At 49.1% G+C, this 26,794-nt stretch overlaps 1 protein-coding gene across 1 annotated transcript; it reads right to left on the reverse strand.

Annotated features, from left to right (window-relative positions):
* Positions 1-1,143: 1,143 nt before the first annotated feature.
* LOC147097892 (mitoferrin-1-like) lies at positions 1,144-26,725 on the reverse strand. Its single transcript, XM_085970943.1, has 4 exons — positions 26,454-26,725; positions 13,546-13,774; positions 4,543-4,599; positions 1,144-3,844 (listed from the first exon to the last, which is right to left on the reverse strand). The coding sequence occupies exons 1-4, from the start codon at positions 26,664-26,666 to the stop codon at positions 3,318-3,320; spliced, it is 1,026 nt and encodes a 341-aa protein (XP_085827069.1). The 5' UTR covers positions 26,667-26,725; the 3' UTR covers positions 1,144-3,317.
* Positions 26,726-26,794: the final 69 nt, after the last annotated feature.

Genomic DNA, 26,794 nt, shown 5'->3' on the forward strand with positions numbered 1-26,794 from the left:
CCCGTGTTTGCGTGGGTTTCCTCCGGGTGCTCCGGTTTCCTCCCACAGTCCAAAGATGTGCGGGTTAGGTTGATTGGCTATGATAAAAAATTGACCCTTAGTGCTAGGGGGATTAAATACGTGGGGTTACAGGGATAGGGTGGGATATGTGTTGGTGTAGGGATTACGGGGATCGGGTGGGATATGTGTCGGTGCAGGCTCGATGGGCCGAAGTGGCCTCTATCTGCAGTGTAGGGTTTCTGTGAATCTGTGAATCTTCTGTGAATCTCTAGACACAAAAGGCGAAGGGGTATGGGGAGAGAGCGGGAATATGGTCTGGAGATAGAGGATCAGCCATGATCATATTGAATGGCGGAGCAAGCTCGAAGGGCCGACTCCTGCTCCTATTTTTCTAAGATTTTTGCCCTGTTCTTGTGTGTCACACGGAGCGGGGGGGGGGGGGGGGGGTGGGGGGGGTTCATTCATTGTCTTCAGTCTCAAGCTAGCTTACTTGCAAAGCTCATGGAGACACGCCAATACTTTCCTGCAAATACAGTCACAAGTGACAGCAAGGGACTGGCTTTGGAGACCTGCAGAAGCTCGCTGGGAGAGACCTCAGTCCTTAAAATCAGGTCCCTCCCCACCGACACCTTTGAAATACTTTCGGAAGCAACTCTTCCAAATTGGTTTGAAATAAACTCAAGTGGCAAAAGCTTTCAAACACCATATTGCAGTGTTAACACACTCGGCGTAAGAGGCCAGTTTAAAATTAACTTTTTAATTTAGCATTTTAAAAAAATACATGTTATTTGGTTTCAAAGAATCTTTGGAATTTGACGGACACACACCGATCGCCACGCCTCAATATAAAGCAATTCTCCAGTAAGACACTGATTTTTTTTTTTACAAAACAGTGGAAAACTATTATTTTCTTAATAAAAGCACAAGTACAGTGCATGGAAGAATGCAGCAGCAGCGAGACGTGGCAGTCTGATCGATGTCCAGCGAGTACCCGGCCGGAATCTCAACGCGCTTTGCGGCGTCAGGTAGCGAGCAGGTTCCTCAGAAGCTGACCAGCTGCTTCTGGTCAACCGGAGTCCGGCGATAACTTCACCCCCCCACCCCGCGAATTACAGGCCCTTTGCCCCACCTCCCTCCTCCTCCTCCTCCCCCCACCCGGCCTGACATTCTAGGCTTGAAGAGTTGCGCAAAATCAGGCCCAGCAAAATCCTATTCCTTTTCTCACATACAAAAAAAAAGTTGCCATGCGTTGCTGGTTGGGTTCATCTGATGGGTGCAGGGCGAGTGCCAGGGCTTGCACCCAATGCGCCAGCTGCACCAGGAACCCGATGCCAGAAGCCCTGGTGGCCACTCTCAGCAAACACGTCAACCGCACATTTGGAAGTTTCCGCAGGTTTGGTGGGGCGCGGGTGGCACAGGATACACCCCTCAGGGCCACTGCAAAAAGAACACGAAAGTCACCATCTCTCTTCCTCCCTGACCCCTCAACGAGTGAAAGACCAGGGTGAGGGTGAAGGGGTGGGAAAGGCGAGATGGGGGCTGGAATTCTCACGGTGGCCTTTGGCGCCGATTAAAATTCACTGAAAACTTTGGAAACGAACACCTCTGTATTGCACGAGAGCATCAGGAGAAAAACATAAATCAGTTTTTAGAAAGAAAAATACTGTCAAGACTTTTAACCTCCCGATTTAAAAATTGACATTTTTTGGACATCTCTCAGAACGAGGGGGCCTGCTGCCCAAAGAGACTAAAAAGACAGACAGATCAGGAGAGCGAGAGCACACGCAAGCAAGGGACTGAGTAAGAAAGCGAGATAAAAGAGCCAGAGACACACAATTTGGCTGAACATGCATTTAACATTCAGCGTTGTTTTAGTTCCATCGGCCTCACAAATGGGGGAAATTCCAAAAAAAACACCGAAACCTTTTCAAACTGTGCGCATTTCAGGATCCAGTGACATTCACATCTTCAAAAATCAATAAAAAGTTTAAAAAACATTCAAGCCCCTACGCTTCCTCCTATGCACGTACCTTGTAGTGATGGCAGATTTTTTTTAAGCATGCAGAGAAATTCCCTTCAGTCCTTCTCAATACATGCAGCCTAAAAACCCCAAATCTGGTAAAATCTCTCACTCTGGAGTAGTTAAAATATATCTCTAAAATATTATAAATAGTTTTTCTTGTTGCAAATTACCTGCCCTTTTACCCTCCCCCTCTTCCAATCGACATGGAGTAGGGTTCCACAGATACCCTCCAACATCAAGTATCAGCAGCAGCAGGCTATTTGGCCATGGGCACCACCAAGCCCATTCCTGTCCTCGCCTGATGTCCGCCCCTCCCCTCCACACACACACACTCTCCAGTATGGGTTACTGGACAGGGTTCAGGAGCCAAGACCCCTTTGTTATTTCGTTCTCCCACCTCCCCACCGCGCTCTTCAGTTAATGCCCACGGAAGATCTTTCCCACCCCCCGATTGGCGCCATGGAACATGAGCCAACTCCTGCACAGATTGCAAGCAACGGTCTCTCTCTCTCTCTCTCTGCTGGGCTCAGCCAAGCGTTGCCTTCACCTGACCAGCCACCTCATGGGCTGGGGTGGCGGGGTTTGTAAGACGATTGCAAACTAAATTTCAACTTGTATTGAAAGGCCTTTCTCCAGAGGACAGCACATCCCTCAAATGAGAGAGAGTGTGTGTGTGTGTGTGTGTGTGTGTGTGTGTGTGTGTGTGTGTGTGTGTGTGTGTGTGTGGGGACTAGGACAGATCAGTTTACCTGTGCCCACTTCATTCGAACACCCCTCCCCCACCCCCACCCCTCCAAAAACTCAAGTGTTCCAACCTTATTGGGGGTTTTAAATAAGGCCCCGGCAATTCAGATTCTGAAGCCAGCTCCAACTTCCCTGGTTCGAGAGAGGATTTATTAAAACGGATATTCCGATTAATCATCGAGCACTGCAACACAGATGGGGGTCAGCGGGAGTCGGCCGTTGTCCACGTTACCCCAACATTCGGGCATGGGCCGAGTTTGGAGTCCGGATTGGGCCTAAAATCAGCACCTCTTCCACGTCTATAGATTATTCGTAACTTGACTTGCGTATTAAAATTGCCCTCTAAAATATAAGGGGGGGGGGGGGGCTCTCGTACAAGCTTTCGGGGGGGTTCCCCCACAGCAACCATCAAAATTAACTGTGGCTTGCACACCGAGTATTATGGTAACTTGCACACCAAGTATTACGGTAACTTCCTAGTTCACCTCTGAAAACTGCAGGAGTGTCTCGTTCAAATGCTATACCGCATTTAGACTAAAGGGGGCGACCCTCAGGACGAGGGCACCAGGTTCCGTTGCTGCCTCTTTGTCATGAAGTACTTGAAGAACTCATAGACCGACCATGAAATGGCAGTGGAGGGCATCTGGTAAATGACCCGGGCCTGCACGCCCTTGAAGTAGGCTGGGAGGCCGCCGATTTTGTAGACGGTCCTGAAGGCGTTGGCCAGCCCGGAGAGGTGCCCGTTGCTGGTCTTCAGCGTGCCCACCGCCAGGCTCTCCTGCGTGTTCAGCAGCGTCTTGCACACGTCCAGCGGGGTGGTGGCCGCGGCGGCCACGGCTCCCGCCAGGGCCCCCGAGACCACGTGCGACGAGGGGTTGTACTGCCGCAGGGGGTTGAGCTGCTCCTGCATGACCTCGTAGGTTATGAAGTGGATGGCCTGGAAGGGCACGTTCATGGACAGCTGCGTGGTGTAGCTGCGGTAGAAGGCACTGCTCCCTTCCACTTGCCGTACGACCCGTATACAGTCCAGGACGCCCTTGTACGGAGACTTGAACATCTGCATCCGTTGCTTGATGGCTGTGCGTGTGGGAAAGGGCGAGAGAAACACAAGGCGGGGGTGAGATACGACCACCGTTCAATGCTCATCAACCAATGCCCAAAGAAAAACTAGAAGACCTGTCCCCCTCGCCACAGGCACGGGACACCTTGACCACCCCACCCCAATGGTCTTTGCTTAGGTGGGAGTTTAGACAGCCTGCAAGGTCCCCCCCACCCCCAATTCAGAGGTGGGATGAAGGGAGGACCTTCGCAGGCAGGTTCCTCAACCTGTCGGGGTCCGAGAGTCAGCCCAACGTCAATGGCTGAGCACGTCCCACCCAGCAGGTATCACTCCAGGAGCAGGAAGCGTTGCAGGAGTTGGGCCTTCTCTCCCCCCCGGCACACCACAACCCCCTCCCCATCCAGGCCTTCCCCAAGGCCTAATTGGTCACGCTGCCCCTCGGGCCGAGATTAGTTTGCAGTACCTGGACTGCAGACGTCCATGGTTCAGTGCTTTTACCCAGTCAGTCACCAGAGGGAGCTCATGCTTTCGCTTGACCCCTCACCCCACTAAAGAAAGTACATCCTCACTGCACTGATCAATGAATTCACCTGGCCCGTATTCTCTGAGGACCAAGACCTTGAGAATTGGTGCTAATTAGTAGACCCCCCCCCCGTGTGACATGGAACGCTAACTGACCTTTAACCCCACCACCCCCCCGCCCAGGTGTCATTACCTTCAGCTGGTGTCATCACAGCGTCATGCAGCAGTGTCGCCATACTTCCCGCCACACCTGTGGAACAAAGGGCATCATCAGCAAGTATGGACCGCACGTTGCAAAAAAACCTCTCGGGAGCTCTGGCCACAACCCACTCGCTGCCTTGGTGGCTTCCCCACCAATCCCCCCTCCCCAACACAGTTAACGGAGGGCAGGCAGGCCACTAATTCACCATTCTAACTCTGTCCACAAGACGACAGTCTGATCTCATCCGTGATCCACCCGACACCTGAATGACCCCTGACAACGTGGCCTAGGTCTGTCCTCTCAGCAGCCGAGGACATCCAGCTCGTTCAGGTCAATTCACCAACCCCCCCCCAGGCTGCCTATAAAGCCCTCCAAGAACGAGGGCCCCAATCCATTTTTTTTTTTCTAAACAAGCTTCCTATTATCAGTAGAGAAGCCATGAAAAGCTTTCACGTCACAGCCGGACCCCACCCTGAGCTGTCCCATTAGTCGTGCTACCTTCTACATTGGGACGGAGTCATAATTTGTTCCACACACCCCACCACCCCCCTCAGGGGCACCTTCTTGGATGGTGTCTCGCCATTTAGGCAGGCACTGCGGCCAGAATATAGGAGCTACTGAAAATAAATGTTACTTCATTTGGTCTTTCTCCACCTGCCTCCACCTCTCTTTGCTCCAATGCTCGGGGTACGATGGTCTTAGCTGGACCAGTCAGCAGATTCCAGTGCTCTCTATTGGTTAGCTGGGTGCTACAGATGGTTCAACTCCAGCGATACCCTAGTCCACACCTGGGAGTCCCTCAGCCTGGGCTCTGCCAACCAAAGATTGCGTAGAATGGGCCTATATTCTATGGAGTTGAAAAGAATGAGAGGTGATCTCATTGAAACGTATAAATTTCTTAAGAGGGCTTGGCAGGGTAGATGCTGAGAGGCTGTTTCCCCTGGCTGGAGAGTCTAGAACCAAGGGGCATAGTCTCAGAATAAGGGGACAGCCATTTGGAACAGAGATGAGGAGAAATTTCTTTACTGAGGGTTGTGAATCTTTGGAATTCTCTGCCCGAAAGGGCTGTGGATGCTCAGTCAATGAATATATTCAAGACAGAGATCGATAGATTCTTGGGCACTCATGGAATCAAGGGTTATGGGGATCGGGCAGGAAAGTGGAGTTGATGTAGACGTTCAGCCATGATCTTATTGAATAGCGGGGCAGGCTCAAGGAGCGGTATGGCCCACCCCTGCTCCTATTTATGTTCTAACCCGTGCCAAAGCTCTATGGATTTAGTTAGGTGCACGCTCGACCCCTGTCGGCCAAACAAAAACACAACCGAGATGGTTGGTTTGGAGACGCTGTAAAAGCACGATGCCCGTGACGGGTACTTTGTTAACCAAGAAGGTCCTCAGAGAAGGTCAACGGCCACCAGAGACTGCTGCAGTGCCATGGTGAGCCAAGTGTCGTGTATCCGGTCTCCTCGGAGGCCGACCATGGCTCCCAAGTGCGGTCCCACCACTTCGCCCGGGGAGGGCGCGGAAAGGATTTGGGAGCAACAGCGCAATTGCTCACCCCCCTCGCGTCACACGAGAGCCGCTGGTCTGTTCAGTCCCTGCAGTTGGGGGAAATCAATGCCAGGCAGGCAGGGTGCACAATTACCACCCAACTGTGTCCGCCCGTGGCTCAGTGGGTAGCACCTTCACTTCTAAGTCAAAAGGTGTGGTTTCGAGTAGCCACTCCAGACACAAGAGACCAAGAAACACTGGAAAAACTCAGCAGGCCAGGCAGCATCGGTGAAGAGAGAAACAGAGTTAATGTTTCAGGTCGATGTCGTCAAAATGAAAAGGTCATCGACCTGAAACGTTAACTGTTTCTCTCTCCACGGATGCTGCCTGGCCTGTTGAGTTTTTCCAGCGTTTCCGGTTGTTATTTTGAATTTCCAGCATCCGCAGTATTTTGCTATCTCAAGATCTAGGCTGACACTCCCAGTGCAGTACTGAGGGAGTGCTGCACTGTGTCATCTTTCGGATGAGACGTTTAAACCGAGGCCCCATCTGCACTCTCAGGTGGATGTAAAAGATCCCACGGCATAAGAGGAGCAGGGGAGTTATCCCCAGTGTCCTGGCCAAAAGTTCTCCCTCAAGCAACATCACAAAAACAGATATGGTCATTACCACATTGCTGTTTGTGGGACCTTGCTGTGCACACATTGGCTGCCGCATTTCTTACATTACAACAGTGACTGCACTCCAAAAGTACATCATTGGCTATAAAGCGCTTTGCGACTTCCTTGAGGTCGTAATAGGCACTATAGAAATGCAAGTATTTTATTTATTTCTTTAACATGGACTGCTGCAGTCTACAAAGCTTTCATCCAGGAAGCAGGTCCATCAAGGCAAAGCACATGGAATCATCAAAGGATGGATTGACCATTAGCTTGGTACGATGGAACCTGAAGATCTCAAGAGAACAAGGGACCACCCCACCCCCCCAATTCTGCAAATAAGTCGTGGAAACCACTGCCTAAGTTTCAAGTCCATGAACAACTTTTCCACAGCCATTCAAAATGAACATAACGAGCGTCTCTGTTTTCAAATTTTCTGCTTGAGAGTCAGGACCACCTCCTGGGATAATTCTTAGAATCACAGAATGATACAGCACAGAAGGCAGCCATTCGGCCCTTCATGCCGACGTTCAGCCATGATCTTATTGAATGACGGAATAGGCTCGAGAAAGAGCTCTCCAATTTGACCCACTTCTCCCCCCCTGCTCTTACCCCATAGCCCTGCAAATTTTCCCTTTAAGTATTTGTCCAATTCCCCTCTTGAAAGTTACTGTTGAATCCGCTTCCACCGCCCTTTCAGGCAAGTGTCTCTGGAGGTCCCAATATCTGAGCACTTCACCGTAGCTTCTCCTGTTCCAAGCAGAAGCCCATCAAGCTTAAAACAGATCCCTCGACATGCCCAGAAAAGCAGCAGAGAAGGTGCATGCCCAACAAGTATTTATATAGCGCCTTTAACATAGGGAAAGGTCCCAAGGCACTTTACAGGAGTGTTATAAGACAAAACATTGACACCGAGCCACATAAGGAAGATATTAGGGCAGATGACCAAAAGCTTGGTCAAAGTGGTAGGTTTGGAGGTGCGTCTTAAAAGAAGGAAAGAGGGGTAGAGAGGGCGTCCCAAAGCTTAGGGCCCAGGCAGCTGAAGGCACGGCCACCGATAGTGGAGTGATTATAATCACGGAATCGAAATATTTATAGGTGGACTGGAACAAGTTATTGTGTTGCTTGAACTTGTAAGATTGGGGAGGGGGAAAATTCAACGTCATTCACTGAGTACCAAGTCAGAAACCACTTCCAGACAGTCTGTTGGCCATCACTTCACCTGCGCTGAGGAACCACTCCGCCCACTGACGTCACATCCTCCCTGCTGGTGCGGAGCTCAGGTCTCTGTGGAATCGTGCCAGAACAGCCCAGGATGGCGCCGGCTTCACATCTTCCCTGAAAGGTGCTGTAGCTCAGTCTGGGCAGGTCAGATCATCTGTCCCAACCTCAAGTGTGCTCAAACAGAACAGAACGGAACTGGTGAAGTCCAACCAACAATCTATTCAAAAGATCCAATTATAGACACGATGGCTCTCAGTACATATTCTTGTTCTCCTGAAGGCCCAATTCTCCACGTCTGTAAGGCACCATCAGCCCTGTAGTCCCCGACACAATGGGTGTTCTTCCACATGGCAGGCGAGCAGCAGGGGGAGCTGTCATAACTGAGCCTGACCTGGTCTGGACCCGATATCCACACAGACACACTTTGCAGGAGTCAGGGGACAGTGGGCAGCACTTCTCGCCTGAGTCAGAAGGTTGTGGGTTCAAGTCCCACTCCAGAGAGTTGAGCACCAAAACCTAGGCTGACACTCCCTGTGCAGTACTGAGGGACTGCTGCACTGTCGGAGGTGCCGTCTTTCAGAGGAGATATTAAAACCTGCTCTCAGGTGGACGTAAAAGATCCCACTGCACTATTTCGAAGAGGAGCAGGGGAGTTCTCCCCAGTGTCCTAGCCAATACTTATCCCTCAATCAGCTCGTCATTATCACTTCACTGTTTGTGGGAGCTTGCTGTGCGCAAACTGGCTGCTGCGTTACCTACATTACAACAGTGACTACACTTTAAAAAGTACTTCGTTGGCTGTAAAGCGCTTTGGGACGTCCGGAGGTTGTGAAAGATGCTATAAAAAAATCCAAGTCTTTCTTTCAGTGATCAGGAGCGGCAACCCTGGCCGATCACTGGGGCTCCAGAGGAGCTCAGCTGACAGCACAGAGCAAGGAGCTTCCTGCCCTGTACAGTCCAGAACCACACTGGGTGACACACACACACACACACACCAAGGAGGGCAGTGCCAGATGACGACGGCAGCTTCATAACTGACAGCCCGAACCCAGTCTAACAGATTGGTGCAATGATCAGCGACCTTGTTGAAAAAATTAACAAGGAGCTCTGCTTAATTGCATATTATTTACAACACCGAAACAGGCCATTCGGCCCAACTGGTCCGTGCCGGTGTTTATGCTCCACACGAGCCTCCTCCCACCCCTCTTCATTGCACCCTCTCGGCATATTCTTCGATTCCTTTCTCCCCCACATACCTATCTAGCTTCTCCTTCAATACGATTCACCGCCCTGTGGTAGCGAGTTCCACATTCTCCCGCCAAAGAAGTTTCTTATATAATAAATCTAATAAGGAATTTTAGAAGAGATTGGCGTGCAAAGTTAAAGCACATGGGATTGGGGGCAAGGTACTGACTTGGATAGAGAACTGGTTGGCAGGCAGGAAGCAAAGAGTTGGAATAAACGGGTCTTTTTCCGAGTGGCAGGCAGTGACTAGTGGGGTACCGCAAGGACCGGTGCTAGGACCCCAGCTAATCACAATATATATTAATGATCTAGACGAGGGAACTAGATGTAATATCTCCAAATTTGCAGATGACACAAAGCTGGGTGGGCGTGTGCGCTGTGAGGAGGATGCAGAGAAACTCCAGTATGATTTGGACAGGTTGGGTGATCATACTGCATTTGCCATGCATCTGCCCAATGTGGATAAATGCAAGATTATCCACTTCAGTGGCAAAAACAGGAAGACAGATTATCTGAACAGCAATAGATTGGGAAAAGGGGAAGTGCAACGAGACCTGGGTGTCCTTGTGCACCAGTCGCTGAAGGTAAGCATGCAGGTGCAGCAGGCGGTTAAGGCGGCAAATAGTATGTTGGCCTTCATAGAGAGAGGATTCGAGTACAGGAGCAAGGATGTCTTGCTGCAGTTGTACAGGGCCTTGGTGAGACCACACCTTGAGTATTGTGTGCAGTTTTGGTCACCTTATCTGAGGAAGGATGTTCTTGCCATGGAGGGAGTGCAGCGAAGATTCACCAGACTGATACCTGGGATGGCAGGAATGATGTATGAGAGGAGATTGGGTCGATTGGGCTTATATTCACTAGAGTTTAGAAGAATGAGAGGGGATCTCATTGAAACTTATAAAATTCTAACAGGACTAGCCAGACTAGATGTTCCCGATGGCCGGGGATTCCAGAACCAGGGGTCACAGTCTAAGGATAAGCCATTTAGGACTGAGATGAGGAGGAATTTCTTCACCCAGAGTGGTGAGCCTGTGGAATTCTCTACCACACAAGGCAGTTGAGGCCAATTCATTAAATATATTCAAGAAGGAGTTAGATATATTTCTTAAGGCTAAAGGGATCAAGGGATATGGGGAGAAGGCAGGGACAGGGTACTGAATTTGGATGATCAGCCATGATCTCATTAAATGGCGGAGCAGGCTCGAGGGGCCGAATGGCTGACTCCTGCTCCTATCTTCTATGTTTCTATTAACGACTCATTTATGACCTCCAGTTTTGGACTCCGCCACAAGTTAGAAAATCTTCTCTACATCTACTCCATCAAACTCTTAATTTTAAAAAACCTCTATTATAATCTATTATTACAAAGTTACAAAGCATTTCCAGCACAGAAACAGGCCAATTGGCCAAACAGGTCCTGCCGGTGTTCATGCTCCACATGAGCCTCTTCCCACCCCTCTTCATCTAAGCCCATCAACAGATCCTTCTAAAATTATATTGTGAAAGGGAAAGGCTTCCACCAGAAACATCTTTACTGAACTGCCCGGTTAAGGAAATTAAAACCCTAACAGGGAACATAATCAACATACACTGGGGATAAAACAGAACATCTTGGTTTAAGAGTAGCACCAAGGACGTGGGAGGAGATGCTGAGCCAGAGTGAGGGAGATCGAATTCCAGTTGCAAGGATAACCTGGGGAACAGGGGTGGGGCAGGGGGGAAAGAGGGGAAGGGAAAGGGGGTTTGGGGAAAGTCTCCTCGAACCTGGATTCCAGTGGGATCCTAGTGTCTCTTGTTGCAGGAGACCCAAGTGGAGTGCGTTTGGACCGTCCTGGAGGACACTGACATGCTGCACAACACACGTTTGGTACGAACTGGCACCGTCACTTTGACCAGCCTAAAGATGATTGGCGTGGGAGATGAAAATAAGGACATATTGATGCAATAAGACATTCTACTGTAGGTGGGCTTGAAGCACATTGTTGGGATAGAGTATTATTGTTCTGCTTTGCATCAACAACTTGCATTTAGATAGCGCCTTTAACGTAGTAAAACGTCCCAACCGGCTTCACACGGGCATAAATCAAACAAATTTGACACCAAGCCACATAAAGGGGCAGGTTTTAAGAAGTCCCTGAACCTTGGTACACTGGGTGCCCGAAAAGCAATTCACACATAGAACCAATATCCCTAACCTTGAGCACCTTCTTCTTACACCCCCTCCAAAGCCTAAAGTCCAGCAATTACTGCATTGGTTTAACACCCGAGCGTCCTCGGCTATTTTCATTGGCCTGTGAATTAACACCTCCGTTAAAACGACAGACGGAGACAATGTCAAAACCGTGTGAAGCGTGTTTGGTCACTGGCATCAGCAACAATCAACCCTCGGCGGATCGAATCGAAGAACGTGACCGGGAAGCGTCTGCACAAACTGGGGCGCTACCACGGAGCCGAGCTTGGAGCTGGCACTCTCGCTTCAGAGTCAGGTCGTGGGTTCAAGTCCCAGCCCCGAGACTCGAGCACAGAATTTACCCCGGCACTCCCAGTGCAGTACTGAGGGAGCGCTGTCTTTCAGTTAAGACCGCCTTGCCCCCTCAGGTGGATGTAAAAGATTCCACGGCGCTATTTCAAAAGAAAAGCAGAGGCACTCTCCCCACCCCCCCTTCCCCGCCCACACTAGTGTCCTGGCCAATATTTATCCTTCAACCAACATCACTTAAAAAGAGATCAGGAGATGATTAAGTTTTTATTATTCAATCTCGGGATGTGGGTGTCGCTAGCAAGGTCGGCATTTATTGCCTTGACAACAGAGTGGCTTGCTTGGCCACTTCAGAGGTCAGTTCAGAGTCACCCAGGTTGATGGGGAAATGCGAGTCACATACAAGCCCAGACTGGGCAAGGACAGCAGGTTTCCTTCCCTAAAGAAAAACATTCGAGAACCAGTTGGGTTTTTTTTTATAAAAACGGCAATCCGACAGCTTCATGGTCACTTACTGACGCCAGCTTCTTCAAAACCAAATTTCAAAATTCTCAAACCCGGGATTTGAACTTGCATCCTCTGGATTACTTTCCCAGTAACCTAACCCGTACATGACCTCATCTCCTCGCTGTTCACGGAAGCTTGCTACTGCATTACAACAGTGACTACAACACAGAAGTACTTCATTGGCTGTAAAGCGGTTTGGGATGTCCCGAGATCGTGACAGACGCTATATAAATGCACGCGCTCTCTTTCTCGACCAATAGGACAATTGTAACGTTAAAGTGTAATTCAGCGTCGGAGCCACAACACGGAGCAAAGCCAAAAACAGAACAAGCACATTCACTCGATCAATGTTACGGCTTATTAACTCTATCCTCGCCTACCTGACCAGCCTCCCTTCATCTTCCTGCTCATCACTAAAGCTGACTCCTCTTTCCCCAAAACGCCACTGCACAGGAACCGGCTTAAACAAAATAAAAATCAGGGATAAGACCCACATGGTCGTCACGAAGCGCACCAAACGGCACAAGCCTTGGCTGGTAAAATGGGTGGGACCATGCTGAAGGATCGACACAAACATTGCCACGTGACTTCAGCAAACCTACTGGCTTCCTCCTGTGGGTTTCCTGCGAGGGTTGAACCTTGGCACATCGCGGTGTAGCAACAAGGAGCTTACCAAGTGCCAACATGCTGGGAGTTCCCTTTTCCCATCGGCAGGGTGCTCAGGAGGCTGCATCGCGTAGGTGTGGAGTCCTCGAAGTGGACGCCCCCTCCTCCCATGCCCAGTTCAATGGGTGGTTGCCCCTTTCATTTGCCGTGAATATTAAACTGCGAGGAGAAAGTTTATAATGGCAATCGGCGTCCACATTCAACCCTTGACTCCTTCCAGTAACAGCAAGGGGCGCGCACCCCACAGTCACTTGGAACGAGGTCAGAACTGACCAAACAGACCCCCCGTTGGACTCTGCACCCTTTAGATGCTAGCCAGGAGCAGCCACCTAGATCCAGTCCGTGGAGGCCATCTCTGGGCCTTCCAAGACCTGGCCGCTGGGTACGTTCTCAAATGCAGCACCTTCAAGAAATCCAGGCTTTTGTTTAAGAATCAGCGGGGGAAGAGGACAGTAGCCTGAACATAAGAGCAATGCCATTAAAAAAAGAGATAAACACAAACCTAAAAGCTAAGAGCTGATCAGGTCACTTTAAACTTTTGCCGAACTCAATGAAACCATTCAGTAACAGCACACACATTTTGATCCAACAGACAAGCATGCAACAGACAACTACTTTGGAAAAGCTTACAGTGTGGCTGGCTGATATAAGTGCAAGAGGCGAGCCAGGGTTGGAGCGGAATGTTAGAGAACAGAATTCACCGGACTTAATTGTCAAATACCGTTTGCTAAGTGACTATTGCCACCGTGATTGATGGCATCACTTAAAGTCCTTTTCATTTTCTCATAGCAGGCAAAATACAAGGCGTGAGCGGGCCCCGCACCAACCACCATCGCATTCAGGCCTCGCAAAGGCCTCCAGAAGCCTTCTGTGTGCATAATCTTCTGAAGAGCGTCAAATACATTCTTGTACTGTGCCTTGGGATCAGGCTGCAAATTCTGCATGCGTGTCTGTGTAGGGAACAAAAAACGACATGAGAATGTAACTCGCGGGATAATTCCCTCAAAAAAGACGACTTGCATTTCTATATAGTGCCTTTCACAACCTCGGGACGTCCCAAAGCGCTTTACAGCCAATTAAATACTTTTCAAAGTGGAGTCACTGTTGTATTGTAGGAAACGCGACAGCCAACTTTGTGCACAGCAAGCTCCCACAAACAATTACCAGTTCCGACAAAGGGTCGTCGACCTGAAACGTTAACTCTTTCTCTCTCCTCAGATGCTGCCTGACCTGCTGAGTATCTCCAGCAGGTTCGGCCTTTATTACAATGACCAGGTGATCTGTCTTAGTGATGTTGGTTCGAAGGATAAGCATCGGCCAGAGTGCCATGGATCTTTAGCGGCCACACCCCCTGCCCTAAAAATGGATGAGTCAATTGTCTTATCGAGGGCCCCAACCATTAACTGCACAGTAGCCCCTGCCGATTTGTTAAACTCAATTCCGAGAACACCAGTCACCCACTGTAGATAATACCGAGCCTCGGTGGGTCCACAGATGTCTTTATCACAGACCTTCCGAAGATAAGCACACAGCCATCAGCTCCTCTGCAAACAAAACGGCCCGCCCTTATCGGACAAGCTTCAGGGACTAGCTGGCAACTGGTCAAGTGTGTTCAACATATTCCTCACTGATAATCGGACATGTCAGCATCTGTACGTCTGCACAAACACGATGGAGAAAGGGCATCAATACGCTGCTTGGGCCAGCAGCAAATATTCGTCCTGCTCCCCCAATGCAACAAGTGCTCAAGCACTACATTGCCCGGCCCAACCGAGGACAGAACAAGTCATTTTATTTAGAATATTACATGGAATATACAGCACAGAAACAGGGCATTCGGTCCAACCAGTCCACACTGGCATTTATGCTCCACTCGAGCCCCCTCCCAACTTTCTCATCTAACTATCAGCATAACCTTCTATTCCCTTATGCACTTACCTTGTTTCCCCTTAAATGCATCTATACTATTCGCCTCAACCACTCCCTGTGGTAGCGAGTTCCACATTCTCACCACTCTCTGGGTAAAGAAGTTTCTCCTGAATTCCCTATTGGATTTCTTTGTGACTATCTTATATTGATGGCCTCTAGTTATGCTCTTCCCCACAAGTGAAAACGCTCTGTGTCGGTGTCCACTCTATCAAAACCTTTCATAAATTTAAAGAGCTCTATTAGGTCACCCTTCAGCCTTTAAAAGAGACGGTTTGCATACTGTTAATGGGCTGAATGCATTTCAGATGGCAGGGCAGGCAATAGAAGCAAATTATGTTAATGCATTTAAAAGCAAAGCAGGTGTATTTCTTTTTAAAAAGAATATTTTTGGATACAGTATATGAGCAATTTGAAACATGACATGTGGAAGTCTCGGAACCGGTGGCTTTGGACCCATGGCTCCCAAACGTCTCCAGCACTGGGGGTTTTCCTCGCCTCATGTCTGGGTCTGTTGTAGACTGATTGAGAGATTGATCAAGCCAGGCAGCATCCGTGGAGAGAGAAACAGAGTTAATGTTTCAGGTCTGGGACCCTTCACCAGAACTGGAAAAAGCTGGAGATGTAACAGATATTAAGCAGGCGCAGAGACGGGGTGGAGGGGGTTAGGAGGGGAGGAAGGAATTGAAAGAACATCCTGTACTTTTGTAAGAGGCAGGAAAGATAAAATGTTGCAAATGGGAGTGGCAAAAATCATACTGCATGAAAAATGGGGGCAGGGATAATTATCTGAAATTGTTGAACTCAATGTTGAGTCCGGCAGACTGTAAAGTGCCCAATCGAAAGATGAGGTGCTGTTACTCGAGCTTACGTTGAGCTTCATTGGAACAATGTAATAGGCCGAGGACAGAGAGATCAGAGTGGGAGCGAAGCGGTGAATTAAAAAAAGTGACAGGCAACCGGAAGCTCAGGGTCACCCTTACGGACTGAACAGAGGTGTTCCGCAAAGCGGTCGCCCAATCTGTGTTTGGTCTCCCCGATGTAGAGGAGACCGCATCGTGAGCAGCGAATACAGTATATTAAATTGCAAGAAGTAAAACACCCCTTCCAGGTGAAACAACGATTTACTTGTACTTCTTGCAATCTAGTATACTGTATTCGCTGCTCACGATGTGGTCTCCTCTACTTTGGGGAGACCAAACGCAGATTGGGCGACCGCTTTGCGGAACACCTCCGTTCAGTCCGTAAGGGTGACCCCGAGCTTCCGGTCGCCTGTCACTTTAATTCACAGCTTCACTCCCACTCTGATCTCTCCGTCCTCGGCCTATTACACTGTTCCAATGAAGCTCAACGTAAGCTCGAGGAACAGCACCTCATCTTTCGATTAAGCACTTTACATTGAGTTCAACAATTTCAGATAATTATCCCTGCCCCCATTTTTCATGCAGCATGATTTTTGCCACTCCCATTTGCAACATTTTATTTTTCCTGCCTCTTACAAAAGTACAGGATATTCTTTCAATTCCTTCCTCCCCTCCTAACCCCCTCCACCCCGTCTCTGCACCTGTTTAATATCTGTTACATCTCCAGCTTTTTCCAGTTCTGATGAAGGGTCCCAGACCTGAAACATTAACTCTGTTTCTCTCTCCACGGATGCTGCCTGGCCTGCTGAGTATTTCCAGCATTTTCTGTTATTTCAGATTTCCAGCATCCGCAGTATTTTGCTATTATGATAGTGATTGATCGCTGTGATTAGTCAACAACTCCATGGTCCTTGTTATTATGTGACTTCCAGGATAGTAGGAGGCAAATTTCAATGGACCTTGGTCTTTTTTTCATTCAACAATTCCTACATTCTTAAATCTCTCAATCCCATTGACCATGAACTGAAAAACCAACACACAATTCAGTGCTCCCCCCTTTTCATAGACACAAATATAGCAGCATTATCAAACCCTCATTCTGCAGAGACAGGAGGGCAGACCCAGCCCAGCTTAGCTAGACAACAGGCCCTATTTGCTTTACCTCCACCCAGAGGCTTTTTTTTTTTGGAGACAGCTCGGTGAGATTTGCATGAATCATTGCCATCATGTTCTGCTTCTAGGTTCAACATCTGCGGCAACACACCAGCCCGGATTAAGAGCTCCCGGCAATCAACAATGAGTTGCAACGGCGTCCCATCAGGACGCTAGCTGCTTGGGGGGGGTGGGTGGTGGGAGAAGAGGGGAGAAGAGATCTGGCTGCACTTTGTACTCTTTGCACTCCGGGCCAGCCTCCCACCCATCTTCCACCCTACCATCGCTGAGGGTAAGCATGCAGGTGCAGCAGGCAGTTAAGGCGGCAAATAGTATGTTGGCCGCCATAGCAAGAGGATTCGAGTACAGGAGCAAGGATGTCTTGCTGCAGTTGTACAGGGCCTTGGTGAGACCACACCTGGAGTATTGTGTGCAGTTTTGGTCACCTTATCTGAGGAAGGATGTTCTTGACATGGAGGGAGTGCAGCAAAGATTCACCAGGCTGATACCTGGGATGGCAGGAATGACGTACGAGGAGAGATTAGGTCGATTGGGCTTATATTCGCTGGAGTTTAAAAGAATGAGAGTGGATCTCATTGAAACTTATAAAATTCTAACAGGACTAGACAGACTAGATGCAGGAAGGATGTTCCCGATGGCGGGGGAGTCCAGAACCAGGGGTCACAGCCTAAAGATAAGGGGTAAGCCATTTAGGACTGAAATGAGGAGGAATTTCTTCACCCAGAGAGTGGTGAACCTGTGGAATTCTCTGCCACACAGGGCAGTTGAGGCCAATTCATTAAATATATTCAAGAAGGAGTTAGATATATTTCTTGAGGCTAAAGGGATCAAGGGATATGGGGAGAAAGCAGGGACAGGGTACTGAATTTGGATGATCAGCCATGATCTCATTAAATGGCGGAGCGGGCTCGAGGGGCCGAATGGCCTGCTCCTATCTTCTATGTTTCTATGAGCTTGAGCTATCCAAAACTCTGCTGCCTGTATCCTGACCTGCACCAGGTCCAGTTCACCCATCACCCCTGTGCTCACTGACCTACATTGGCTCCTGGTTGAACAATGCCATGATTTTAAAATTCTCACCCTTGTTTTCAAAACCCTCCATGGCCTTGCCCTATCTCTGTAATGTCCTCCAGCCCTACAACCCTCCAAGATCACTGCACTCCAATTCTGACTTCTTGCGCATCCCCGATTTTAATCCTTCCATCATTGGCGGCCGTGCCTTCAGCTGCCGGCCCCCAAGCTCTCGATTTCCCTCCCTCAATCTCTCCAGCTCTCTCCCTCTCTCTCCTCCTTTAAGAGGCTCCTTAAAACCTTCCTCTTCGACTAAGCTTTTGGTCATCTGCCCTAATAGCGCCTTATGTGGCTCGGTGTCAAATGTTGTCTGATAACACTCTAGTAAAGCCAGCTGGCACGATGCCCTGCAGGAAAGAGACCAGCACCACGGCAGGGCATCCAAGCCTGAAAAGTTTACACAGCAGAGAGATGCTGGATGGCCCCTTTATATTTGGAGGAAAAAGTCAACTTTCAACATTCCCTCCCTGGCAACTCTTTCACCCGATGGCTGTTGCATCCCAGAATCCCAGCAAACTTCCCAGAATCCCAGCAAACTTCCCATTCAAACAGCAGCAAACATTCACTCCAGCCAGTAAATACATCTTAAAATAGAAGGTTTATTATTGACGTCACAACTACCACTGGGGTTTTGGTGGGGGGGGGGGGGGGGGGGGGGAGGAGGGGTGGAGAATATAATTGGTTTCACCGTGAACGCTGAACCCAAGATGATTCAGGCTGTGTGTTATATACATTCCCAGCCTTCCATGTTTACCATGATTACACAGACGTGGGCACACACACATTTATCAAACCAGGATGTTCTCATCGTATTTGGGGAATTCACAGAAGCCCAACATGCAGAACCCGATCATGAAAACACGAGACACACACACACGCAATGAATTCTTCACACGTGATGAATTCTGCACAATCATTCTCCAGGACATGGTGCCAATTTCAGTTTGGTTAACAGACTGCTGCATGGTCACAACATGCTTCACTGAACAGCACAACCCCCCCACCCTGAGCCGGACAGCAGACACAGCCAGCTTTCACCCAATCCACACCGCCAATGACACAGCAGTTGGAGATGGTGGGTGATTGAGAGAAGGGGAAATGGGGGGGGGGGGGTGCCAACTGTTCACCTTGCACCGAGTTGTGGTTCAGTGTGTGGTAGCACTCTTGATCCAGAGTCAGAAGGTTGTGGGTTCAAGTCCCACTCCAGAGACGAGAGCACAAAAATCTAGGCCGACACTCCCAGTGCGGTGCTGAGGGAGTGCTGCACCGTCAGAGGTGCCGTCTTTCGGATGAGACGTTAAACTGAGGCCCCGTCTTCCCTCTCAGGTGGACGTAAAAGATCCCAGGGCACTATTTCGAAGAAGAGCAGGGGAGTTCTCCCCGGTGTCCTGGGGCCAACATTTATCGCTCAACCAACGTCACTAAAAACAGATTATCTGGTCATGATCACATTGCTGTTTGTGGGAGCTTGCTGTGTAAATTGGCTGCTGCGTTTCCTACATTGCAAACAGTGACTCCAATTCAAAAGTACTACATTGGCTTTGGGATGTCCTGAGGTCGTGAATGTTCTGAGTCAGAGGTCAGAGTTCTACTAACTGAGCCAAGTTGATTGTAGTTTCGAATTTCAGTTCTTTGTTCAAGGTTAATGGGCAATTGGTTGGGACCGCCACAGTCCAGTCTGCATCTTGACCTGATAATCATCTCAACCTCGTCAAGCACCACCTCAAGATCCTGTCACTAAAGGCTGCGAATTCGGTTTCTGAACATAATCTCGTCAAGTCACACCCGATCACCAAACTTCCAACTAATCAGCCCGTTAAGATAATCTACAAAACACACAAGTAGTCATCAGTTGTTTTGGGAGAGGGTGGTTGGGGTTGGGGGGGGGGGGGGGGGGGAGAAAAAAGAGATGCGCTCAGAAGTCGTCCATGGCTAGCTCCACCAAAGACCCAGCCCGGGCACGACGGGCCAAATGGCCTCCTTCTGTGCTGTCTCAGTCTATGATGTGACGGATGGACACAGCAAGGTGGCAGCTGGTTACTGCAGTGCGAGGGAGAAGTCACTACTTCAGGGGAAGCAATCTGACCCCTTGCACACTTGGTTTATTTTTGGGCCTCTTGGGACTGTATCTGGTCACGTGACGGCACATCAGTGCTTTCGGCACCTTAGCCAGCAAGGTCTGCGTTTGATTCTCTGTCAAATTCAGAGGGAGAGCGGCAGCACGGTGGAAGACAATGAACGCACGCAGCAGTACCCCTCATTTCCTTGGTCGATATTAACTGACCGAGGGCTTTAGGACTCAGTTTCAACTGAGCTGCAAAGTGAATGAGATCAATTGGGACTTTGCAACACTGGACTCTGAATCAGTCAGTTGACGATATCGTACAGGATTCAGTGAGTCACCAGTTACAGTAACCACAAGCATTCTCTGTTCCAACCCTGAACACAGTCCCATTGCACAATTCTGTTGGATTCTGAAAGGATGAAGGAACCATCCTAGAAATTAGCGACCCATGGGTGTCCTGGTCAATATAGCAGAATGGCCATTAAAAACAAACTAACGTTCAAAGTGGACTCTGCACGATACTGTCAAGAATGAAAGATGTCATTTATTTAAGACTAGGAATCAGTGCTATTTCTAGAGGACATTCATTTTTAAATCAACTTGCATTTATATACAGGAAACTTTGGTTTATCCGGAGGTTGTATGTCCAGAATACTCGATCTAACAGCAAAAATCAGGAGCCATTTTCTGTAAGTTTTTTTAGATCTCCTTTTTTTTTCCCCCCCAAGTCAGCCACTGCAAGGTCTGTAGCTATAGCAACAGCTTCAGCTACAGACGCTTGCAGCTGCAGCCGACTCTTTAGAAGCTGTTGCTAAGCAACAGTGTTTGTTGTCAGATACAGAGATGAAAACCTCCGTATGCTTCAACATTAACTTTGTATGTCCGGCAGTTTTGATAGATCGGCAACACGCCGGTCCCGTCGGTGCCGGATATAACAAAGTTTCCTGTAGCGCCTCTGGCGTACTAAAATGTCCCAAGGCGCTGCACAGGTGCATTATCACACAAAATTTGACACGAGCCCATCAGGAGGTACAAGGACATCTCAGGACAGGTGACCAAAAGCTTGGTCAAAGAGGTAGGTTTGAAGGAGCGTCAAAGGAGAGCACGGTTTAGGGAGGGAATTACAGAGCTTGGGGCCTAGGTGGCTGAAGGCATCGTCGCCAATGGTGGAGCGATTCAAATGGGGAAACGAGGCCAGAATTGGAGGATCGGAGAGATCTCCGAGGGCTGCAGGAGGTTCGAGAGTTAGGGAGGGGCGAGGTCACGGAGCAAGAATGAGAATTTTAAAAATCGAAAAAAACAAAAGCACTTAGGTGCATAAGGACATTTAGACCAAGCACATTGAAAAGCCCAAAGTATCTCCAGTCTTTGCTCAGGACTCCAGCCTCAACCGAAATCCCAGCTACTGAAAAACAGGCAGACAGTCCCGACACACGCGGGATGGTCAATCAGTTTGTTGGGCGTCGGGCAGTTATGCTGAGGGAGCGAGAAATCTCACCAAAACTAATACACGCGCCGGTTGTGGCGTGATATCATTCACGGAGCGTTCTATAGGTCTAGTGCTTATAGGCGAGTAAGTGGGGGTTATTAAAGTGACAAGACCACAAGACTCGAGTAAGCTCATTGTTTTAGTGTACAAGGAAGACACTTGCATTTATATAGCACCTTTCATGACCTCGGACGTCCCAATACGCTTCACAACGAAGTGCTTTTGAAGTGGTCACTATTGCAATTGTAAACTTTTTTACGCAGCGAGTGGTTAGGGTCTGGAATGCACTGCCTGAAAGGGTGGTGGAGGCAGATTCAATCGTGGCTTTCAAAAGGGAGTTGGATAAGTACCTGAAGGAAAAACAATTGCAGTACTACGGGGAAAGGGCAGGGGAGTGGGACTAGCCGACGTGCTCTTGCAGAGAGCCGGCACGGGCTCGACGGGCCGAATGGCCTCCTTCTGTGCTGTAATGATTCTAATTTAGGAAACGCAGCAGCCAAAGTACGCACAGAAAGATCCCACAAACAGCAATGTGATAACGGCCAGATAATCTGTTTTAGTGATGTTGATTGAGGGATAAATATTGGCCAGGATAACAGAGATAGCTCTTCGAAATAGTGCCACGGGATATTCTGTGTCCACCCGAGGGGGCAGACGGGGCCTCGGTTTAACGTTGCATCCGAAAGACGGCACCTCCGACAGTGCGGCACTCCCTCAGTACTGCACTGGGAGTATCAGCCTAGAGTTTTTCGTGTTCAAGTCTCTGGAGTGGGACTTGAACCCACAACCTTCTGACTCAGAGGCAAGGGTGTTACCCACTGAGCCACAGCTGAGAAAACTGACAGAACTGCAATATATTTCCAAGTCAGGATGATGCGTGATTTGGAGGGGAACTTGATAGTGTTGCCATGTGCCTGGTGCTCTTGTCCTTCTAGGTGGTCGGTCACGGGTTAGGAGAGTTGCTGCAGTGCATCTTGCACACGGTACGCCGGTGGTGGAGGCAGTGAATGTTTAAGGTGGTGGATGGGGTGCCAATAAGCAGGCTGCTTGGTTATGGATTGTGTTGAGCTTCGAGTGTTGTTGGAGCTGCACTCATCCAGGCTGGTGTATGGAGAACCAGCAGAGCACGGCAAGTGCAAGACATGGGATGAGGGCACTGGCCAGAGAACTCTGGACCCACCAAAGCTTGTGTAGAGCGGAGACGGCGAGGCTGGCCAGATGGACGACAAGCTTCGAGTGGACGACACGGACAGGTTTGGCAGCTTCAGCAGAAGGGGAGAGACAGCGGCTCAGGTAGAGAAGGCTGAGGAGGTAGAAGGCTGTGGTTTCGATAGGGAGGCTCGGTGGATTAAGGGGAGGATCAGTTAAGTCGGGGACGCCAGGGTTGCACACCTGCCGAGATAGCAGCCAGCGAGATTGATCAGCCCTAGCTGAAGTCCGATTGCAAACACTTCATGACTATATTTCCAGAGTCATAGGCAAGTTTAGCCAAGGCAACCATGGAAAGTGTGAAACCAGGAGCACTTTCTGAATGCAAAACGTCAGAACAATGCTAGTGTCCCTAGACGGGTGCATAGATTCCGGGAATTACATAAATGCCGCATGTAAATTGCATAAACATTCCTGCTGAGAAATCAGGAGTTATTCAGTACGGGAATCTTTAACAGAATTGATAACTGCTTCCTGTCTGTATACAACACAACTTTCATTCATCTACCATCCACTATATCAGGAAAACTTCCCAATGTGCTTCGACGCCGCATAAAGGAAAAAGAACTGCATTTATATAGCGCCTTTCACAACCTCAGGCCGTCCCAAAGTGCTTTACAGCCAATGAAGTACTTTTTGAAGTGTAGTCACTGTTGTAATGTAGGAAACGCGGCAGCCAATTTACACACAGCAAGCGCCCACAAACAACAATGGGATAATGACCAGATAATCTGTTTTTGTGATGTTGACTGAGGGATAAATATTGGCCCCAGGACACTGGGGAGAACTCCCCCTGCTCTAAAAGAATGTACACCAATTCAAGGAGAAAATATACAGAAGGCTGACCAATGCTTAGTTGTACTTTCACTGGTTGAAAGGAGACGTGACACTGCAGTGTAACTGACGGGTATATTTGCATAGTCTACCCATGCAGAGAAAGGGCCCAAACACAGACACGCAACACCCACAGCCTGCTCTTTACAATAGGATGCAAGAGGTGATGCTCCCCCAGAGTGCAATCCCCATATATGCAAGAATGCACTCCTACCCCAGGGTATAACCCACAGGTAAAGGTGCATGTTGCCCCACAATAACATCTAGCATTCATAGAGCGTCTTTAACGAACAAAATTTGACACCGAGCTACATAAGGAGAAATTAGAGCAGGTGACCAAAAGCTTGGTCAAAGAGGGAGGTTTTAAGAAGCGTCTTAAATGAGCAAAGAGAGGGGGGGAGAGGTTTAAGCGAGGGAATTCCAAAGCTTAGGGCCTTGGTAGCTGAAGGCACGGCCGCCAACAGTGGAGCGATTAAAATCGGGGATGCTCAAGAGGGCAGAATTAGAGAAGTGCTGGAAGAGATTACAGAGATAGGAAGACAGAGCAGTCCCAGTGTTTGTTATATGTAGCATGCACACCTATCCTAGGGTGTAACCCACAGGTAAAGGTGCATATTACCCTACAGAGCAGTCCCAGTGCTTGTTATATGTAGAATGCACACCTATCCTAGGGTATAACCCATAGATAAAGGTGCATATTACCCTAGAGAGCAGTCCCAGTGATATTACATATAGAATGCATTCCTACCTCAGGGTATAACCCACAGGTAAAGGCACATATTACCCGAGAGATCAGCCCCAGCACAGTTATACAGGATGCACTGCTATCCTAGGGTGTAACCCCAAGCAAAGGTGTATATTACCTTAGAGGACAGTCCCAGTGCTGCTTTATATAGAATGCACTCCTATTCCACAGTGTAAACCTCAAATAAAGGTGCAAATACCCTCCAGTGTTGTTATATAGAATGCACTCCTATCGTAGGGTATAACCCACAGATAAAGCTGCAAATTACCCTCAAGAGCAGTCACAGTGCTGTTGCATGGAATGCATGCCCTGTTCCTGGGACTAGGGGCAGGGTCACTGGCAAGGCTTGGAAGCTAAGCAGAGCCAGGCCTGGTTAGTACCTGGAGGGGTGACCATCAGGGAAGACCAGGTGCAGAAGGTCACGGAAGGAGCCCCGAGGAGGGGCGGTTGGTGAGAAGGTCACAGAAGGAGCCCCGGGAGGAGCGGCTGGTGAGCAGGCCCGGGCGTTGGGCTGAAGATTGTCGGACAGGAGGAATGGTGGAAATGGAATGGCAGCGCGCACCGGCTTTGCTTCTCCCAGTCATGGGAGCTTGCAAGATCACATTTCGTTGTTCATGTACTTGTGCAATGACAATAAAGATGAATTATTATTATTGCAAGGTATAACCCACAGGTAAAGGTGCAGGTTACCCTCCAGTGCTGTTATACAGGATACACTCCTACCACAGGGTATAATCCCCAGGTTACATTACAGGTGCCTATGACCCAAGAGAACAGTCCCATGTTACATATAGAATGCACACCTATCCTAGGGCATATCCAAAGGTATAAAGGTGCAAATTACCCCAAAGAGCTGTCCCAGTGCTGTTATATATAGAATGCAAGGTATAACCCACAGTTAAATATGCTTGCTCACCCTGCAGTGTTATATAGAATGCACTCCAATCCTAGGGCATATGCGAAGGTATAAAAGTGAAAATTACCCCAGAGAGCAGTCACATTGCTGCTATATAGAATGCACTCCTATTGCAAGGCATAACCCACAGGTAAAGGTGCTCGTTACCCTCCATTGCTGTTATACAGGATGCACACCTACCACAGGGTATAATCCCCAGGTTATATTACAGGTGCATATGACCCAAGAGAACAGTCCCATGTTATATATAGAATGCACTCCTATCCGAGGGTACAACCTGGGGTATAAAGGTGCAAATTACCCTAGAGAGCAGTCACCATGCTGTTATATAAAAGAGAGCATCCCATGTTATGTATAGCATGCACTCCTGTTGAAAGGAATAACCCACATGTAAAAGGACTAGACAGACTAGATGCAGGAAGGATGTTCCCGATGGCCAGGGAGTCCAGAACCAGGGGTCACAGTCTAAGGATAAGGGGTAAGCCATTTAGGACAGAGATGAGAAGGAATTTCTTCACCCAGAGAGTGGTGAACCTGTGGAATTCTCTACGACAGAAGGCAGTAGAGGCCAATTCATTAAATATATTCAAGAAGGAGTTAGATACATTTCTTAAGGCTAAAGGGATCAAGGGATATGGGGAGAAGGCAGGGACAGGGTACTGAATTTGGATGATCAGCCATGATCTCATTGAATGGCGGAGCAGACTTGAGGGGCCGAATGGCCTACTCCTGCTCCTATCTTCTATGTTTCTAAAGGTGCACTAGAAAGCAGTCCCAGTGCTGTTATATATAGAATGCACACCTATTGCAAGGTATAACCCACAGGTAAAGGTGCACATTACCCTACAGTACTGTTATATATAGAGAGCAGTCCCAGTGCTATTATATTTAGAATGCACACCTATTGCAAGTTATAACCCACAGGTAAAGGTGCATGCTCACCCTGCAGTACTGTTATATATAGAGAGAGCAATCCCAGTGCTGTTATATATAGAATGCACACCTATTGCAAGGTATAACCCACAGGTAAAGGTGCACATTACCCTACAGTACTGTTATATATAGAGAGCAGTCCCAGTGCTATTATATATAGAATGCACTCCTATCCTAGGGCATACCCTAAGATATAAAAGGTGCAAATTCCCGCAGAGAACAGTCCCAGTGCTGTTATATATAGAGAGCAGTCCTATTGCAAGGTATAACCCACAGGTAAAGGTGCACATTACCCTGCAGCGCTGCTCTACATGGAGAAGAGTCCCATGTACAAGATGCATTTAGGATTAACCCTAGCCCTTCCCCCAGGTGTAAGCGGTGCCCGGTGCCCGCCGCCTCACTCACCTTGACCGAGTCGATGGGGAACATCAGCGAGTGCTCCAGGATGCCGGCCACCGAGCCCGCCATCATGTGCGTCCTGAGGGAGACGCTGGCGGGCAGCGCCTCGTACAGCTCGCCCGGCGCCTCGGCGGTGGCCGCCGTCGTCTCCCCCGGCCCGGCGGCCGGCGCTTGGTCCCGGGGCTCCATGAGGAGAGGGCGCTCGGAGCCCAGATCCATAGCGGAGCCGAGCGCAGCCCCGCTCCCCGGCTTATAGCCTCAGCCCCGCCCCCACAACTGACGCACGCCGGCGCCGCGGCGTCACAGACGTGCCCCTCCCTTCGGCAACCGCCTGATTGACAAGCCCT

This window comes from Somniosus microcephalus, chromosome 30 (assembly GCF_052327205.1).
Source record: "Somniosus microcephalus isolate GS21.2 chromosome 30, FLI_Smic_1.0, whole genome shotgun sequence".
Lineage (NCBI taxonomy): Eukaryota > Metazoa > Chordata > Chondrichthyes > Squaliformes > Somniosidae > Somniosus > Somniosus microcephalus.